The 19,155-nt window shown below is 51.0% G+C and overlaps 1 protein-coding gene across 1 annotated transcript; it reads right to left on the bottom strand.

Moving 5' to 3' along the window:
• Positions 1-14,781: 14,781 nt before the first annotated feature.
• On the bottom strand, positions 14,782-17,629 carry Actg1 (actin gamma 1). Its single transcript, XM_052194295.1, has 6 exons — positions 17,523-17,629; positions 17,056-17,184; positions 16,728-16,967; positions 16,008-16,446; positions 15,725-15,906; positions 14,782-15,621 (listed from the first exon to the last, which is right to left on the bottom strand). The coding sequence occupies exons 2-6, from the start codon at positions 17,176-17,178 to the stop codon at positions 15,478-15,480; spliced, it is 1,128 nt and encodes a 375-aa protein (XP_052050255.1). The 5' UTR covers positions 17,179-17,184; positions 17,523-17,629; the 3' UTR covers positions 14,782-15,477.
• Between the last annotated feature and the right edge of the window lie 1,526 nt (positions 17,630-19,155).

Genomic DNA, 19,155 nt, shown 5'->3' with positions numbered 1-19,155 from the left:
CTTTCTGGACAGACAGACTTCCTGCTGCCTGCGGCCCTTCCCGCCCCTCCCCCCAGCTATTGTCTGATGTTTCTGTGACACTTTGTGGAGGAGCCTGGTCTATGGCTGGCCGGGGACCCTAAGCTGGTGTAGGCAGTTGGACTGGGGTTCTAAGGAAGGGCCTACGGGACCTCGTGGTCAGTGGGAGGACCCGCCCGCCGCCAGGAACACTTGCTGACAGCTTTGTCTGCCTCTCCGCGCTGTCTCCCCTCCTCAGTGCTGCCTGAAGTGTGTACTGTGTGGTCATATTTAATTTAGTTCTCTTTTTCTAAGTGGTGCAGATGGAATGTTTTATCTCCTCAGAGGCTTCATAGGACAGATAGCTGAAAATCTAACCCCTGATCCTCCTGTGTCAGGCGCCACAGGCCCCTGGAGTTGTGGGCGTACCCGGGTCCCGATGCTCGTTTGGCCCCGCCCCCCGCCGTAGCCTCCTCTTGTGCAATCTTGCCAGTGAGTTCATTTACCTGCGGCCTGTGGCTGCAATCTCACTTTCGTCAAACCGTGTGATCCGGGTGAGGATCCAGCCCTGACCCCTCCTTGAGATTAAGTTGTGATTGTGGCTCACCGGGAGAATTTGGGCCCTACCCAATCCTTAAAATCTATCACCAAGATAGACAAGATCAGCATGTCCAGGCAAGGTTTTTTTTTTTAAGAAACAGAAAAAAAAGAAACAAAAATCCAAGTCTTGGAATACACTGGGTGGACCAGAGTGGACGTGGACGGAACTGCGGGACCTCCACAGAGGGATTGGGGTGAATCACATTAGCCTTCTGGGGGGTGACCCTCAAACAGCTGCAAACCTGGAGCTTCCTTACAAAACTGGATGACAAGAGACTAAGACCAACATAGGCGGGCACAGAAACTGCCCAGTCTTGGTGCTCCCACCCCGTCTTGGTGCTCCCGCCGCGTCTGCATCTACCCTCCCACCTCATGCAGACGTGATGGTGCGCATGGAACCAGGCTATGAAGGTCGCCATGGTTTCTGGTTCCACTCTTGCACATGGATGGCACCCGCCAGTGGGTGAGCTACTGTAGCCCCAGCCCGCCCACACCCTCATGGGAGACCCTGAGCCAAAACCGCCCCAGTCTGCCGACTGCCCACTCGCAAACACCGTGTGAGGTAGCAGATGTCTGTTCAAAGCTCGGGGTCGTAAGGTCTTTTGTTGCCTGGCAATAAAGAACTGACACGCCATCTGCATTGGAGCATTTTTCTTTACTGTAATGAAATATGGGAGATGGGCTCACTTTATAGAGGAAAAAGACATTGTTCACAGTTTGGAGACTGGAGGGTTTGATGATGACATCCATCCCTCTGTTCTGATGAGGGCTCAGTGGATGTGTGTGTGCGCGTGTGTGTTTACACAAGTTAACACTCAACTCCCAGCATTCTGAACCACCACACAGGCAAGGAAACTGAGGCATGGAGGTGTATAACTGGTAAGTGATCCGGACCCAATGAACCGACGTTAGCAACTGGCCCTGGGTCCGCGCTCAGGCTTGCCTGGGGCAACCTGGAATGTTTTACTGCATTCTCCCGTCTCCCAAAACGTCCTGCGGACCAGACAGTCGCTGCGGGGCTTTGGGGGCGTCCATCCTGCCCAGCACCAGCACAAGTCTACCGGAGCGGACCGGCCTACCCTGCATTGTGATTGGTTCAAGCAGCTCAGGCCTCGCCCAATCATGATGAAGTTCTTTTTTTTTTTTTTTTTTTTTTTTTTTTTTTTTGCCCGCAGGGCTGCTGGGAGCCCCTGGCTTTTGTTCCTTCTAATCTCTGAGGTCCACACTTGCTCTGTTTGCCGAGCCTGCGGTGTGTGGAGCGAGGAGAGGGGAGTTATGAGGGGCAGGGCTGAGGAAACCGAAGGGAAGCCATACCTGGAGGTGTGTGCTGATGTCTAACCCTTAGCTCGACACCAACAAAACAAAAAAGTGGGCTCCTGATCAACTTAAGAACTTACTTTTAAACAGGAAATGTCACTCGCAGTTGGTGAAGGCCCAGTGGCTTGGGGTAAGCAGAAGTCGTGCGAGCCTTAATCCTCACAGAAGAGTGCCGAGATAACATGGTGGCGGATAACACCGTGGGCGTCTGCTGCCCGTGGCCCAAGTGCATACTCACTCTCTGAAAATGGTTCCCCAGGGTTTCACGGGGCACCTTCATCTGGTCCCCAGACTCTTCTCACCCTGCTATCCCGAGCTGGAATCTGTGCCCCGGGCTGCCAACGGGATGGTGTCCACCACAGGCATGTCCAGGAAACTGCGCTGCTGGTCAGTTTGGTTACAGAGAGCCAATTAGCAGGGCTTCAGTTTGCAAGAATTAATTTTCTCACGTACTATCAGTGGGGTAAGGGGGTGGGAAATGGGGTAATTAGAAGCGAGGTGTGATCCCAGGTGTGATCCCAGGTCCAGTCCTGATTCCAGATTTCTTCTTCTCTCTTCCCCTGCAACACCTGTGGGTGCCGATTGATTTTTCCTCCTTCCCTGGTCGCAAAGTGTACATGCTTCTCCATAGTCACAGCACGGAGAACTTCCTGTCTCTCAGCAAGCCTCGCCCTGTGCCGCCTGAGGCTCCCCTCCACACTGTGCCCAACCTTGACCCAGAAACATGAATCAAAATCAATGATTTCTTTATAACTTAAAAAGGGAGAGGAAAAGAAAAGGAAAAGCATGGAAGTCACAACTGTCCTTTAGGGAGAGGGACGGGAAGGGATGATAATCAATCGGAGGTGGATAAACGTAACCAGAACACATTGCATACATGTGTGAGAGGGTCAAAAATACGGCTCGACATGGATTCATCAGGGACCCCAGGCCCATCGGGACCACCTCTTCATGAGCTGGGTGATTCTGGCCAGCATGTAACCTGCTTTTGTAAAAGACAAAATAAGGCAAACCAGACAAAGGTGTCTTTCCTGTTCACCGAAGGCAAAAGCCAAGGTGTGTGTTATGCTAGCATTCCCAGAGAAAAAACGCTGTGCCAGGGAGCTTCCTGGAGGCCTTCGGGTCTAACCAGAGCTCAGTACAGCAGTGAAGGGAAAACAGGTCAAGCCTGCTCTAGCAGTGAGCTTCCCAAATCGGCTTGCCCTCCTCCCCTGCCAGAAAGAATTCTAGAACCATGGTAGATAGAATCATGGTTGGTAGGTAGAAACAGAAGGGTTAAGAATTCAAAGTTACTCTCAGCACTGTAGTAGATCTGAGGCAGCCTGGGCTACATGACAACTTATCTCACAATATTACAGTAAAATTAATTAGGAGAAAATAAATGTTTAATCTAAGCAAACAAAGATAAAAAATTGCTAAAATATTTTCTTTCTTTTTGTTTTTATGGTTATTGTTTGTTTTGTTTTGTTGAGAGAGAGAGGATTTTTCTGTATAGCCCTGGCTGTCCTGAAACCCACTCTCTAGACCAGGCCGGCCTTGAACTGCCTGCCCCTGCCTCCTGAGTGTTGGAATTAAAGGTGTGCACCACCACTGCCTGGATTTAATACATTTTAAATGTAAAATTCTATCTTGAAAAAAATAATTCTTGGAATGTGACAGCACCTGGTGGTGCAGGCCTGTGACCTCAGCACCAGGTGGGAGGATCATAGCCCAAGGCCTGTCTGGGCTACAGAGCAAGATGCACCTCAGAAACACACACAGGTAAACGACAAGGAGAAAGGTTGCTTTTAAGCATTTAGGGACCAGAGAGATGGTTCATGCACCTTACACGTGCAGAGAACCTGTGTTCAGTTCTCTGTGTGCAGAGAACCTATGTCAGGAAGCATACAAGCACCTAGAATCCCAGCACAAGATGTCGATGTTGTCTCTTGTCCTGGAGGGCACCTGCACTCACGTGCACATACCCACCCAAAGACACACATGCACACATTAAAAATAAAGTCAGTTGGGCCGGGCTGATGGTGTATACCTTTGGTCCCAACACTCAGGGGACAGGGACAAGTGGACCTCTGAGTTCAAGGCCAGCCTGGTCTACAGAGTGAGTTCCAGGACGGTAGCCAGCCAGAGCTACATAGAGAAATCCTGGGGGCTGGAGAGGTGGATCAGCAGTTAAGAGCACTGACTGCTCTTCCAGAGGTCCTGAGTTCAAATCCCAGCAACCACATGGTGGCTCACAACCACCTGTAAGGAGATCTGACCCTCTTGTGGTGTGTCTAAAGACAGCTACAGTGTACATATGTATAAAAATAAACAAGTCTTTGGGCCAGAGTGAGCAGGGACAGAGCAGGTGGGGTTGACAGGAGCGAGCAGAAGTCCTAAATTCAATTCCCAACAACCATAAATGTAGATGATGGTCTGTCTCAGTGAAATCTCACCCATATCTGTGACCCGTAACATGGTTCAGGGTAAGGGGGTGTGGCTACACGACCTTTCAGACATTGCTGGTATGCCTTTCACAGCAAGAGATCATCTGTGCAGTTAGTACAAAGTTAAATACCCACTTACGTACGATCCAGCAATTCCACTCAGTTTATCTAAGATAAAAGGCACTGGATATAGGGGTCACACTTGCTGTCCCAGCACTGGGGACAGCTAGCAGCTTCATTTTTAAAGCTAGAGCTGGAAATGGCTGACAGTCCATCAGTGGACAGTGATTGGGCCGGATATCACCTGTTATGTACACAGTTATAACCAAGTCTAACCAAGTCACTTGGCAACTGTGGTTGTCCTGAAACTCTCCATGTAGACCAGGCTGTCCTCAAACTCACAGATCCACTAGCACCTGCATCTGCCTCCCACGTGTGAGATTAAAGGTATGTGCCATCACACCCTGCTATTATTCTTTTGGGAGTCTGGGGGGATATTTGAGACAGAGTCTCCTGTCATCTTCACTAGCCTCGAATTCACTATGTAGCCAAAGGTGACCTTGATCCCCCTGCCTCCACATCCTGAATACTGGGAACACAGATTTTTGCCTCTATTTCTAATTTCCTGTATCTTCTTTGATGAGGGGTTCATTTAGATCATTTACCTGTATTTATGATGTAGGGAATTGCTTGGGTAGGTTAGCATTCAATCCCAGGACCCATGGATCTGTAGCCTAAAGGACAGAGAAGCACAAAGACCTTCGGACTCATCGGCCTCGGCTTTCTTAGTTGCTTCATACCTTGTATATCATCTCCTTTGAGCACGCTCAGAGTCCAGGATTGGTCTCACGGCTGGGTTGGGTTGAGACACTTTGCTGCCCTGGGGTGGGGCCCTGCAGTCATTTTAAAACCCGAAGCACTATCTGAAAGCGGGGACCAGGGATTTACACCTTCTTATCAGGGTTTGCAGACACAAGCAGAGAGTGGGTTGTCTGCTACAACCCCTGCTCCCAACTCCAGCCCCATGGCTCATGCCTGCCCTCAACCTGACAGGAGCAGGGCCTAAGGCTTCTGCTAAAGGAACAGCATTCAGGTTTCATGTGAACTCAGCATGATTTTGAGGGGTTAGAACAGCAAGTCTTAAGCTATATGTATTTTACTATATAAATTTTTCAAAACCTACTAATACCATATGCTCCCAAGGACAAGGGAGAATGAAGATTTTCGTTCATTGACAGTGGAGCTCTGAACCAGCCCATCCAGCTGTTTTGGAAAACAGCTTAGCAATCTGTGACAAAGACAAAAAATATCTGGCCACACAACTCAGAAAACCCTCTTAGGTGTTTTACCCAGATATTGGAAAACAAGTCCACACAAAACCTCAGTGATGTTTATTCATGATGAGCAGAAGCTACTGGAGGGAGTTCTCCTCAGTCAGGTGAGCACACTCAGGTTTTTCTGGTCCAGTGACTGTGATAACCAGGAAACCATGTTGGCTTGGAGCCTGAGGAATCCCAGGGCAATAAGCCAGTTGCAAAGGCCACCCACCATGTAAGTCCATTCTAGGGCATTCTAGAAAAGGCAAAACTATACAACAACCACCACGAAGGACTGGAGACGGGGAAGGGTTGGAAAGGTGAACAGTGACAGTGTCTCTAGGGTGTGGAGGCGCTCTGGGAGCTGATGTAATGATGAGCTGAGCGTCTCACACAACATTCCTCAAACTCTGTCCAGAGGCATGGGGCCTGTGAGTGAGGCACAGGGCTAGGCCTTGGTTCATGTGGTGTCATTGCTGTACCAAACAAAACCACACATGCAGGAAAAGAGAGGGGTAATGCCCACAACTCGGGTACGGTGGCATATACCTATAATCCCAGCCCTTGGGCAGAAACAGAGGATCTGTCACATGGTTGCAAATAGCCTGGGCTACATAGCAAATCGCTACCTCAAACACACAGACACACCCGGGGGGTGGGGGTGGGGGTGGGGGTGGGGCAGACAGGCAGAGAGCATTCATTTTCAGAAGAGCCGGGATCCCAGGATGGATTTCAGACAGTAACAGGAGAATCTGGCTGCATCAGGAAATGCACTCAAGCTCCTTGCTGAAAGGGAGGGCTGACCTCACTGAAGGAAGTAATCCCAGAAGCTGAAAATTACTGGAATGTGTAACAGCAAAGGAAACTGCAGAGACATTGACTCTAGCAGTAAAGTTATCCACAAGTTTGGCCCTTACTGCTTCCACTACACCTGCATTCGGAACTTCCAGGCAAAGCACACACACACACACACACACACACACACACACACACACCACCACCACCACCACCACCCCGGGCATGAGCGGGGAGGGAGGGCTTGCTTGGCAGATGCAGCAGGGCTGTACACAGGGCAATACTGGTCTGTGTGCAGATACACAGGGTAAACACACACTATAAGCTAGATCTCCTGCTTCTGTTCGCTGGGAGGGCCCAGCATCCACGCAGGACACCCAAGACCTTTGTGGGGAGGTTTGTCTGAGCCATGGTATCCAAGCGCCAGGGAATCCTGAGCTGCCCTTCCACGCCCTGGGATCCCCAGGCCCCTCCACAGCACTCATTGATCCTCCACGGGACATAGAGGCTCTGACATCTCTTTGGGTTGGTTCTGCTGCCTGACTTCTGAGATGTCCCTGGGCTGGGTGTCAAGTACTTCCTGGAGGCCTGGAGAGAAGCCATCAGTCCGGGTTTGCTGCATGCCTTCCAGGGCAGCCACTTCTGGAGTCATGGAATGCGGAAGTGAGCGCAAGGCCTCGGCCCAGTAGCATCAGCATGGAAGCTAGAAGGGAGCACCCAGAAGGGAGCACCTAGAAGGGAGCACCCAGAAGGGAGCACCAGTACCCATGAGCAATGGGCCCTAAACGCAGTGGAAGATCTTCATGCTTTAGTAGGAATAGATATCAGCTCTAGGGCTGGAGCTACTCAGTAAAGAGAGCTTGATATTCTAACAGAGGACCTGGGTGTGATTTCATGCATGCACATAGTAGTTCACAACCATTTATAATCCCAGTTCCATGAGATCTAATGCGCTCTTCTGACCTCTGTAAGCAACAGGCACACAACATGCACAGAAACAAGCAAAATACTAAAATAAATAAATATAAAATGATAATAAAAAAACAAAAAAAATGAGTATCTGGAGCTGGAGATATGGCTCAGAGGTTAAAAGCACTGACTGCTCTTCCAGAGGTCCTGGGTTCAATTCCCAGCAACCACATGGTGAATCAAACATGTGGTTCTTTTTTTTTTTTTAAGATATATTCTTTATTTTATTTTATTTTGTTTTATTTTATTTTATTTTTTGTGGGTCAAACAGAAGTAATGGGATCTGATGCCTTTTTTTGGTGTGTCTGAAGACTGCTACAGTGTGTATGTGTGTGTGTGTGTGTATATATATATATATGTGTGTGTGTGTGTGTGTATATGTGTGTGTGTGTGTATGTATATGTGTATGGGTATATGTATGTGTGTATAACGACTAAATATTTACAACAAAACAAAGTGAGTATCTGGGTTTGATTCCTGGCATCTGCATGGTGATTTAAAAACTCCCATAAGTCCAAGACATCTGAAACCCTCTTCTGGCCTCTGTAGATACCTGTACACATGTGCATACAAAAAAGAAAACACACACATGATTTAAAAATATATATTTACTTAATTATTTTCTGTGTATGTACTTGAATGTATGTGTGTACACCATATGGGTGCAGGAGCCTTGGAAAGTCAGAAGGGTGCCAGGTCCCTGAAATTGAGCTACAGACAGTTGTAAGCTGGGAAATGAAATCAGGCCCTCTGCAAGATCAAATGCTCTTACATTCTGAGCCATCTTGACAGCCTACATAAATGTTTCAAAAATTTAACGATGAAACAAAAGTGCAGTCAATCTTTCTGCACAGTTTTTCGTCATTTGAGTGTTTCAAGATGTGTTTATTATGGGGCATGCTAGGTGTGGTGGTGGCTAATGCCTTTAATCACAACACTCGAGGGCAAAGGCAGGTAAACATCTGAGTCTGAGGCCACCTAGGCCTACATGTGAATTCCAGGGAGCCAGCACTATATGGAGAGACCATGTCTAAAACTAAGCAAAACACTAAATTTATTTATTTTCGTTTTATATGTATGAATGGTTGCCTGCATTGTATGTATACACACTACATGTGCCCTCAGTTGGTATCAGATCACCTTGAACTGGAGTTACAGAAAATTGTGTGCAGTTTTATAGATTTGGGGAAACAGACCCAGGTCCTCTGCAAGAGCAGCCAATGCTTTTTTTTTTTTTTTTTTGGTTTTTCAAGACAGGGTTTCTCTGTGTAGCCCTGGCTGTCCTGGAACTCACTCCGTAGACAAGGCTGGCCTCAAATTCAGAAATCCACCTGCCTCTGCCTCCCAAGTGCTGGGATTAAAGGTGTGCACCACCATCGCCCAGCTGCAGCCAATGCTCTAACCACTGAAACATCTTCCCAGCCCTGGTAACTGTTGTAAGACAGGGTGTTGCTCTTTAGCTTTGAACTCAAAGCAGCTCTCTTGTCTTAGCCTCTTCACAGCCCTGGTATGACAGGGGTGGCCACCACTCCTACCTTTTATTTATTTATTTATTTATTTATTTGGTTTTTTTTCAAGGCAGGGTTTCTCTGTGTAGCCCTGGCTGGCCTGGAACTCACTCTGTAAACCGGGCTGGCTTTGAACTCAGAAATCCACCTGCCTTTGCCTCCCAAGTGCTGGGATTAAAGGTGTGAGCCACCACCGCCTGGCTCACACCTACCTTTTAGATGTGTACTTAAAAACGGTTGAAAGAGAGAGAGGAAGAGAAGGAGAGAGAGAGAGAGAGAGAGAGAGAGAGAGAGAGAGAGAGAGAGAGAGAGAAAGAGAGAGAGAGAAGAAGAGAGAGAGAGAGAAAAAGAGAGAGAGAGAGAAGCACAGAAGAGAGGTGCCCACCCGGGCTAGTTCAGATCTCCAATTCTAACCTCTAGGAGGCTAAGGCAGAACTCTTCCAAGGCGAGGCCAGCCTAGGCTAAACTGTGAAGCCCTATCTCAAAATAAAGATCAAAGAAATCAGAGATGGTAGCTCAGTGGTATAGCACTTTCCCAGCATGATAGAGGTCATGGGTTCAATACCTAATACTGGTGGGGGAAAAAAAGATTAAAAAGAGAGATGGAGAGATGGCTTAGTGGTTAAGAGCACTGACTGCTCTTCCGGAGGTCCTGAGTTCAATTCCCAGCAACCACATGGTGGCTCCCAACCATCTGTAATGGGATCCGATGCCCTCTTCTGGTGTGTCTGAAGACAGCTATAGTGTGTTCATATAAATAATAAATAAGTAAATATTTTTTAAAAAGATTAAAAGAATACATTTTGTTATGATCATTTACCAGAATTTTAAAAGCACCCATACAGTGGCTCACCGCCATCTTTAACTCCAGTTCTAGGGAACCCGATGCCTTCTTCTCCTGCAGGCATGTGTGTAGAGCACACAAACTTGAACAAGCATACACACATTCTCATGACAATAAATACTTTTAAAGTTTTGGCTGAGGAAATGGTTCAGTTGGATAAAGTGTTGAGTACACAAACTTGAAGACTTGAGTTTGGATTTCCAGAACTCTCTAGAGCTGCTGAGTCTATATGGGCTCTGAAGGCGGGGTCGGAGGATCCCCGGAAGCATGCGAAAAGGCTAGCAACAAAGAGACCACGAGCAAGGTCGAAGGGTCGTAACACGCACATGTAGGTGCTCGCTCGCACACGTGCGCGCGCTCTCTCGCTCTCTCTCCCCTCCCCCTCTTCCTCTCACTATCTCCCTCCCCTCCCCCTCTCATTCACATCTGTATCTTAGCTTAGCATTGTAGCGCACGCTTCTGAACCTGCATTCGGAAGGCTGAAGCTGGAAGATCAAGGTCATTCTTACTTCCATAGCAAGTTCAAGTCTGAAGCCAGCCTGAGACCGGTTATTTGAAACCCTGTAGACCCAAGAGTGTTTCAGCCGTTCAGACTCCGGAGTGAGGAAATGGAAGCACTCTAGTTATGCAGGACGCGTGCTGTAGTGCTGAGACCTGCATGGCTTTGGGGTTAACCCAACCGTGGCGATAAAGGACGGTAAAAAAGATAGGTACAGAAGCACATGCACATATGTACGCACATGTGCACTTGCACATGCGCACTCGAGCTCACATTCGCACGTGCGCACGTGTAGAGCAAAGTGGAGAGGGTGGACCTGCACTGGTGGGGATGCACCACAGCAGCTTGGGATGTCAGTGGGATTAATCTAGGCGTCTGAATCCAGGACGTGGTACAGAACTGAAAGAGGAGGAGGTGGGTTAGCTAATCTTGGTAGGACGCCTCGGTAGGGGAGCAGTCTACAGTCACCTGGGAGGAGGAAGCTGGGATTGACTATTTCTGCACACACCGGTTAATCGTTCTTGGTCTTGGGTAGACGTTGACATCCCTCTGAAGCCCAGCTGGGGAAGGCGGTGTCATTTCCATGAGTCTGAGGCATGGGAATCCTTGACATGACTGTGCTCATGTCAAAAACACATTCACCCAAGACCTCTTCCACTCCCTGCTGTGGTGTCCTACCCAGTTGTCGGGGACACTGCTGGCACTAGGTTCAGTCATGGGCCAGTCAGAAGGTTCTGCTGCAGCTGCATAATAAGTAGTCCCAAACTCTCACTCATTCACACAAATTATGACTTCTTTTTTAAAAATACTTTACTTAATTGCATTTTGTGTCCCAGAAACTGGAGTTACAGACAGTTGTGAACTGCCATGTGGGTGCTGGGAACTGAACCTGGGTCCTCTAGAAGAGCAGCCAGTGCTCCTAACCAGTGAACCATCTCTCCAGCCCCAAATTAGAACTTCTTAATCTCTTTTATTTTAATGATTTGTTTTTTGGATTTGTTTTTTTCGAGATAGGGTTTCTGTGTAGCCCTGGCTGTCCTGGAACTCACTCTGTAGATCAGGCTGGCCTCGAACTCAGAAATCCACCTGCCTCTGCCTCCCAGAGTTCAGGGATTACAGGCGTGCACCACCACCGCCCGGCTATTTTAATGATTTATTGTCTGTGGATGTGTTTTATTTACAACAAAACAGACAACTGAGCTTGCTGGTGCTGTCCCATAACCCCAGACACTCAGGAGGTTGAAGCAGGAGGATTACAAATTCAAGACCAGCCTGGGCTACAGAGGAAAAGCCTATCTCTACTACACTCTAGGAATCCTGAGTATGGACCTGGCCAGAATTTAAAAAACATTGTTACAAATCTGGCTCAAGGAAGGAAGGACAGACAGACAGATGGACCTATCTCAGAAATAAACAGCTGGAAATTAAGAAGGCACAGAGAGTAAGGTGCCTACTAAGCAGGAATTGAATACCCAGAACCCACATGTGAAAGGCTGGATATGGGCTGGAGGGATGGCTCAGTGGTTAAGAGCACTGACTGTTCTTCAAGAGGTCCTGAGTTCAAATCCCAGCAACGATGTGGTGGCTCACAACCATCTGTAATGGGATCTGATGCCCTCTTCTGGTGTGTCTGAAGACAGCTACAATGTACTTACATATAATGAATAAATACATCTTTTTTTTTAAATAAATAATTAAAATAAGGGGTAGAGGGCTGGAGAGATGGCTCATCAGTTAAGAGCACTGACTACTGCTCTTTGGGAGGTCCTCAGTTCGATTCCCAGTAACCACATGGTGGCTCACAACCATCTGTAATGGGATCCGATGGCCTCTTCTGGTGTGTCTGAAGACAGTGACAGTGTACTCACATACATAAAATAAATAAATCTTAAAAACAATTGTAGAGTGGTGGCCTCTGGCTTGTGAATGTTCTGAGTGTATCTCTCGCACACCATGAAACAGACTGCCTGGTGCTGCAGCCTGTGATCCCAGCGAGCAGAGGACCTGAGCAGGAGGACCCGGTTCAAGGCCAGCTTGGGCTGCACACTGCCGGCAGGCACGTTTGAGGCTGGCTGGGCTGCAGTGAGGTCCTGTCCCAAGAAACACACAGCAAAACCATCACCCACAGCTCAAACACTCCCCTCGTCTCAAACATTTTTCTTTTCACTTTGTTCTGACCACTATGAACCTGGTTTTTGTGCTGGGCAGTGGTGCTGCACTCCTTTTACCAGCACAAGGGAGGCAGAGGCAGGTGGATCTTTGAGTTTGAGGTCAACATGGTTTACAGAGTGAGTTCTGGGACAGCTAGGGCTACACAGAGAAACCCTGTCTCAAAGACAAACACAGCAAAAATAGATGGATGATAGATAGATAGATAGATAGATAGACAGAGAAGATAAAAAAGAAAGAAAAATTAGAAAGAAAAAAATTGAAAACAGAACAGGCTTGAGCACAGGGTGTATTGGGCACTGGCGTATTGGGCACTGGTGTACTGAGCACTGGTGTACTGAGCACTGGCGTAGGGTTACCATGCCGAGTCACCCTACCCCTACTCTGGGCCTGATCACTTCTTTAAGGAAAACTTGACTGTCTCTGCTGAGCTAGTGGTTTGCTCTTGCAAAATAAAACTAAGTAAAATTTAAAATGCCTTGACGTGACCATGCCCTGTCATCTTACAAATATACATTCAAGGCTGGCTTTGTGCCAGGTGCGATGGTGACACCAGACCTGGGTCTCTATGAATGCAAGGAGACAGATTGGCTGATTAACACAAGGCTTTCAGGTGGTCTGGAGCTCCAGGAAGATCTCTGTCAGAAACCAGCAGGTGGTGAGGGCTGGCTGCAGGTGGGGCAGGGGCATCACCAAAGCTGCTACAGCTCCAGGCTTGGAAAGGATCGGATGAATTTCATTTTCTAGATTTTAGGATATAAAGTCCACTTCAGAGGTCCAAGTCCATCCAATATTATCTCTTCTGCCTGTCTGTCCATCCTTCTGTCTGTCCATTTATACTATACCTTGCCCTGCCTTCCTCCTCAAGTGCCCTATTTTGTCCAAGACATTCTGTCAGCCCGAGCTGACCTGGGCTCAGCACACCACCATCAGGCAGATGGTCCCAGGTGGGTCCCAGTGGCTGTCTCATCACAGGTCAGGGGCCGTCAGCTGAGCTGGGGTCCCGGAAGTCACTCAGTTTGAGTCAGGGTTGGTGTAGAAGGTACTGGGAGTCTTAGCTTCTGGGGCTGGGGCCTCAGTACCTCTTCATGTTGCTGCTTAGCTGCGTCTAGACTCTTCTTGTCTGTAACGCTGTATCTTTAAATGTTTTAAAGTCTATTTATTCCAGGACAGATTTCTTCTCCCTGTAGCCCTGGCTGTCCTGGAGCTCTCATTCTGTTGACCAGGGGCTGGTCTCCAACTCAGAGATCCACCTCCCTCTGCCTCCAGAGGGCTGGAATTAAGGATGTGTTGCCACTGCCCGGCTTATTTTGTTTTTTTGTTTTGTTTAGTCAGGGTCTCACCATGTAGTCCTAGCTGGCCTGGAGTTTACTCTGTAGACCATGTTGGCCTCAAACTCAAGAGCTCCACCCGCCCCTGCCTCCAGAGTGCAATCACACCCAGTTCTTTAAATGTTTTAAAATTATTTTGTTAATGTGTTTGCCTGGGTGAACTTATGTGTACCATTTCTTGCAGGAGCCCAGAGGCCAGAAAAGGGTGTGGGGTCCTCTGCAACTAGAGTTACAGGTGCTGGGAACTAGGTTCTCTGCAAGAGCACTGCCTGCTCATAACCAGTCCCACCAACCCCCACCCCACCTTTTGTTTTTGTTGAATACAGGGTCTCAGGAAGGCCTGGCTGAATTCACTGTGTATATAAAATTGACCTTTGAACTCCTGATCCTGTCACCTCCACCTAAGTTGCTAAGGGGGTGGGGCACATGCCCACATGCTCAATTCCAGAGAGCTCATCCTGGCAAGCGCTCTGCTTCACCCAGACTGCAACTGAGCAGACACTCACTGCCCTCTCCCTGAGCCATGCTAACATCTTTGGATAACCAGTCCTACCAGGTTCACCTATGTGGCAGCACCTGGCAAAGTTTTATTCCTTCCCTGAATACTGTCACATGGCCTTTCAAAGATTCCATTCCAATTGTTAAGACATCTAGGTTACTTTTATCTTCTGGCCATATTGGGGTACCACTGTTATTCTTTATTGTTCCTCAAAGGACTTGGTAACTGAGGAACTGCCTGTATTCCTCACCAACACTTCCATACAAGAGGCCCTTCATTGAGGAACTGTTGATATCTGGCCTAGTTCCTCAACTTCTAAAAAACTTCCCTGTGGAGACCATGAGTGGACTCAAAAGACAATCTGTTCCAAGCATGGCTGGCTTTAAGCTGTAGGTACAGTCTAACTCACAGTCCACAGGCTTTCTTACCAATGGGAAGGCTTTCTGCTGCTAGGCAACCAGACAATTTCCCCAGCTCCACCCTAGCCCACAGACCTGTGCTCAAACAATGGTCAGTTACTGCAGCACTTTTATTTCTCTTTACACAATGACTGTGTTGCTGGGGCCTAATATTCTCACTGAACAGTAGAAAACCAAAATTTGTCATTTCTTAAAGAATTGAGTACAAAAAACCTTACATAAATTAAAAGGATGAATACATTTACAGGTGTCGATGCGAACATTCCCAACTGAAGGCAAGTAACAACCATGGCGGTCAGGAGGGAAAAAACCAGAACGGAAACTGGGTCCTAAGGCTCGGACTTTCCCACCCTGTTAGACTAGCAAGGAGTGGTGACTGGTTCAGGACCCCTTGCCAGCCTCGGGAGGTCCTGGCAGTCTGCTGTGGGCTAATACCCTGCACAGATCACCTCGTGGTGCTCAGAGACCCACTAGGCTGGGGATCTCTTCCACGGTGTGCTCTCCCCAGCCACCAAGTGACCGAGCCACATGAACTAAGGACTAAATCAAGATATGCACAGGATATTAAACATATACCAAGGGAACAGTTAACTTGAATACAAGGTCAAAAATCAGCAACAAGTTCTACGATCCAGTGCTGATATCAGATACAAGCTTCAAGGACAAATTTCTTTTCAAAGGCTTATTCCAGTTTCATGAGGCTAGCATGAGGTGTGTACATTTGCCAGGGCAAATCGATACTTCAGAATCAGCTCATGCAGCAGATGCCTGGCACCTGCTCAGTCCATCTAGAAGCATTTGCGGTGGACGATGGAGGGGCCCGACTCGTCATACTCCTGCTTGCTGATCCACATCTGCTGGAAGGTGGACAGTGAGGCCAAGATGGAACCGCCAATCCAGACGGAGTACTTGCGCTCAGGAGGAGCGATGATCTGCAGAGAAAAAACACTCAGTGAGCACTTTGTGTCCTTCCTGTAGGTCCTACTTCCCAACTACAGGTCCTAGGCCAGCCCAGGCCAGGTGCTAGGCACTCACCTTAATCTTCATTGTGCTGGGTGCTAGGGCTGTGATCTCCTTCTGCATCCTGTCAGCAATGCCTGGATACATGGTGGTGCCACCAGACAGCACTGTGTTGGCATACAGGTCTTTGCGGATGTCCACATCACACTTCATGATAGAGTTGAAGGTGGTCTCGTGGATGCCACAGGACTCCATGCCTAGGGGACAGAGTTCACTCAGCCACTAGGTTCTGTGTGCTCCACCCCTTACTGAGGTTAAGAACCCCTTGGCTCCCAAACCGTGTGTCCTGGACACCTACCCAGGAAGGAAGGCTGGAAGAGTGCCTCCGGACACCGGAACCGCTCGTTGCCGATGGTGATCACCTGCCCATCAGGCAGCTCATAGCTCTTCTCCAAGGAGGAAGATGATGCAGCAGTAGCCATTTCTTGCTCAAAATCCAGGGCAACATAGCACAGCTTCTCCTTTATGTCACGAACAATTTCCCTCTCAGCAGTGGTGGTAAAGCTGTAGCCCCGCTCAGTCAGGATCTTCATGAGGTAGTCTGTCAGGTCCCGGCCAGCCAGGTCCAGACGCAAGATGGCGTGGGGAAGGGCGTAGCCCTCGTAGATGGGCACTGTGTGTGTGACCCCGTCACCAGAGTCCATGACAATGCCAGTGGTGCGCCCAGATGCATACAAGGACAGCACCGCCTGGATGGCCACGTACATGGCTGGGGTATTGAAGGTTTCAAACATTATCTGCAGAGACAAAGAACACCCAGTGAATGAGCAGCAGGGACCCCGAGCCACCCACACCCACACTCTACATGCTGCATGCCACAAATGTGATGTGTGAAGAAAAAAAGAACAGAACGCAAGCAGAAACGCAAACAGAAACCTGGAGGCTTCAGGGAGGAAATGCCAGGAGAGGAGGAACAGAACCCTGGAAACACCAAAGAAATGCTTGAATGTCAGGAAATGAGGCAGAGCACATGACTCGGTCGCACTCGAGGGGACGCAAGGCCCGGGCTCAAGCATACCTGCGTCATCTTCTCTCTGTTAGCTTTAGGATTCAGGGGGGCCTCGGTAAGAAGCACCGGGTGCTCCTCGGGGGCCACGCGCAGTTCATTGTAGAAGGTGTGGTGCCAGATCTTCTCCATGTCATCCCAGTTGGTGACAATGCCGTGCTCGATAGGATACTTCAGGGTCAGGATACCCCTCTTGCTCTGGGCCTCGTCACCCACGTAGGAGTCCTTCTGGCCCATGCCCACCATGACGCCCTGCGAGAGGAAAGGCGGGTCACATTCGCCCCACCCACCGCGCACCCGGGGCCCAGAGAACACAGGGAGTCCATTCCTCTCCACTAACCTGGTGTCGGGGGCGCCCAACGATGGAAGGGAACACGGCCCTGGGGGCGTCGTCGCCAGCAAAGCCAGCTTTGCACATGCCGGAGCCATTGTCAATGACGAGGGCGGCGATCTCTTCTTCCATTGCGATCTGCGCAAGGAAGGCCCGGAGTCAGCAAAGCCCTCGCCCAACTCACAAAGAGCCCTCCACCACCGCCGAGCCACGCCGGAGGAGCGCAGTGCCCTCCACCCCGTCCCCGGGGCGGCTCCGGGCGCGGCGTAACCGTCGGCAACCGGCAGCCCCCTGTCCCGCCGCGGCGCGGAGGGGCTCCGCACTGCGCCGGGCCCCGCCCTGCCCCCAGCCGCGGCTGCAGACCCCGGCCCACCCGCCAGGCGTCCTGGGCTCCGCAGCGAGCCGGCAAGACGAGCGCGAAGAAAGGGCCGCCGAGAGTCACTGGGCCTGGCCCGGGAGGCGAGCGGGCCGCTTACCGGCGAAGGACGGGGCGACGGAGCAGCAGAAAGAAGCGCGGAGTAAGCCGGCGGCGAAGTGTGAGACCGACCGCGGCCTCCCCCGCCGCTATTTAAGTGGGAGCGGGCCGCGCGCGCGGGCGGAGGCGCGCGCGGCCCCAGAACATGTCCATATATGGCGATCTTTCCAAAAGCCGGGCGCCCATTGGCCCGCCCGCCAGGGACACGTGGGGCCCGGGCCCGCCCGCCCCTAGCCCGCGCCGCCGCCAACGGCCCCGCCCGCGCCGCCCCCGCGCGCTCGCGACCCCGGGAGGCCCTGCTCTCGCTCGCGGGGGTCTCGGCGAGTAGCGTGCATGCGATCGGCCCTGCCCTGCCCCGGGACTGCCGCGCAGCAGGGAGGGCCCGGGCTGCGCCCCGAAACTGCCAAGCCCGGGGCGGGCGGCGCCCCGATCTGGGGTGAGTCCCGTGGCCCCCGCCCCTCCGTAAATTCTGCGCCCCGCACGCCCCCGGGAGCTTCCCCTACGGGTTCCGTGTGTAGCTGGGCCGCCGCAGCCGGTGCCTGGCTCGCGGCAGGCTGGAAGGATACTCGGGGGTCCGGGGAGCGGCCATCGCATCCCAGTCACGTGGGAGGGGGGTCACCACTTCTTCCACTCCAGCCACGTCTGCCTAGGCCCCTCCATTGGAGGAGGGTCGTCACGGGGTCGGGTATCCCTGGACATCAATGGTGGTGTGAGTGGGCATTGTGTTATCCTGGCCTTCTGGGGGACATGGTAGGGAAACTGAGGCAGGGAACGTCTCCTGACTTTCAGCATGGTCAAGCCCCGCCCACTGTATGGATCAGCAGGCCGGACACCCCTCCATTGGATTATGAAGTCCGAGTCAAACTGGTTTTGGGCACAGAATGCCTAGGCCTTAGCCCCTCCGGACAGGCGTTGGGGGGCGGGCATGGCCGCCCTTCTCCCGGGGACACGGCTCTGGGAAGCTAGTCCCCCTACGCAGGGTCGTGGCGCTCCCTTCCAGTGCTCCGCCTTGATGGTGCCTGGAGGGGAAGCTGGCCCGGAGGTGAACCGGGTGTATTTGTTTGTAAGCTGGAATTGTTGAGTGTGGCATCGAGCGGAGGGGTGAGGGACACCAAGGTCACGGGGCGCAGGGCTGGATTCCGGCAGGTGGGGGTGCGCCGCTCCGCACCAGCCCCCACCCCCACTGGGCGCCCTGTGCGCGCGCTCAACCCTGCAAGGTCAGCTCCCCTCCGAGACGTGAACACGAGACTCGGGAGGACCGAGCAGCCTGCCCTGCTTACCTGCTGGCCACACACCCGTGCCAGCACTCAGTCACCCGGTACGACGTCAGGCCTAGAAAGAAGGGCGCTGGCCCCGCGAGGACCCCGATTGTCCAGAGGTGGCTGTCAAGTGCGGGCACCACCCATGAGGGGGACGCAGGGCTGGACCTCCGGAAACCCCACCGGGAGCCTACCAGAGCTCCCCCGGGGGCTTCCGCTTGTAGGTGGGGCGGGGGGTGTCCCCGGGCGTGAGGGACGTGGGAAGGTGGAAGGTTTCGGTAAGCACTCTCGCTTGGTGACCATGGCTCCCCGAGAAGTACTGCCGGGGGCCTGGCTCTCAAACCCCAGCGTTCTCTTAAGACGCCTTTGTGTGCG

The sequence above is a fragment of the Apodemus sylvaticus genome, chromosome 10 (genome assembly GCF_947179515.1).
Source record: "Apodemus sylvaticus chromosome 10, mApoSyl1.1, whole genome shotgun sequence".
Classification (NCBI taxonomy): Eukaryota; Metazoa; Chordata; class Mammalia; order Rodentia; family Muridae; genus Apodemus; species Apodemus sylvaticus.
Note: the sequence above shows the minus strand (reverse complement) of the source record. Positions and strands in the feature narration are given on the sequence as shown.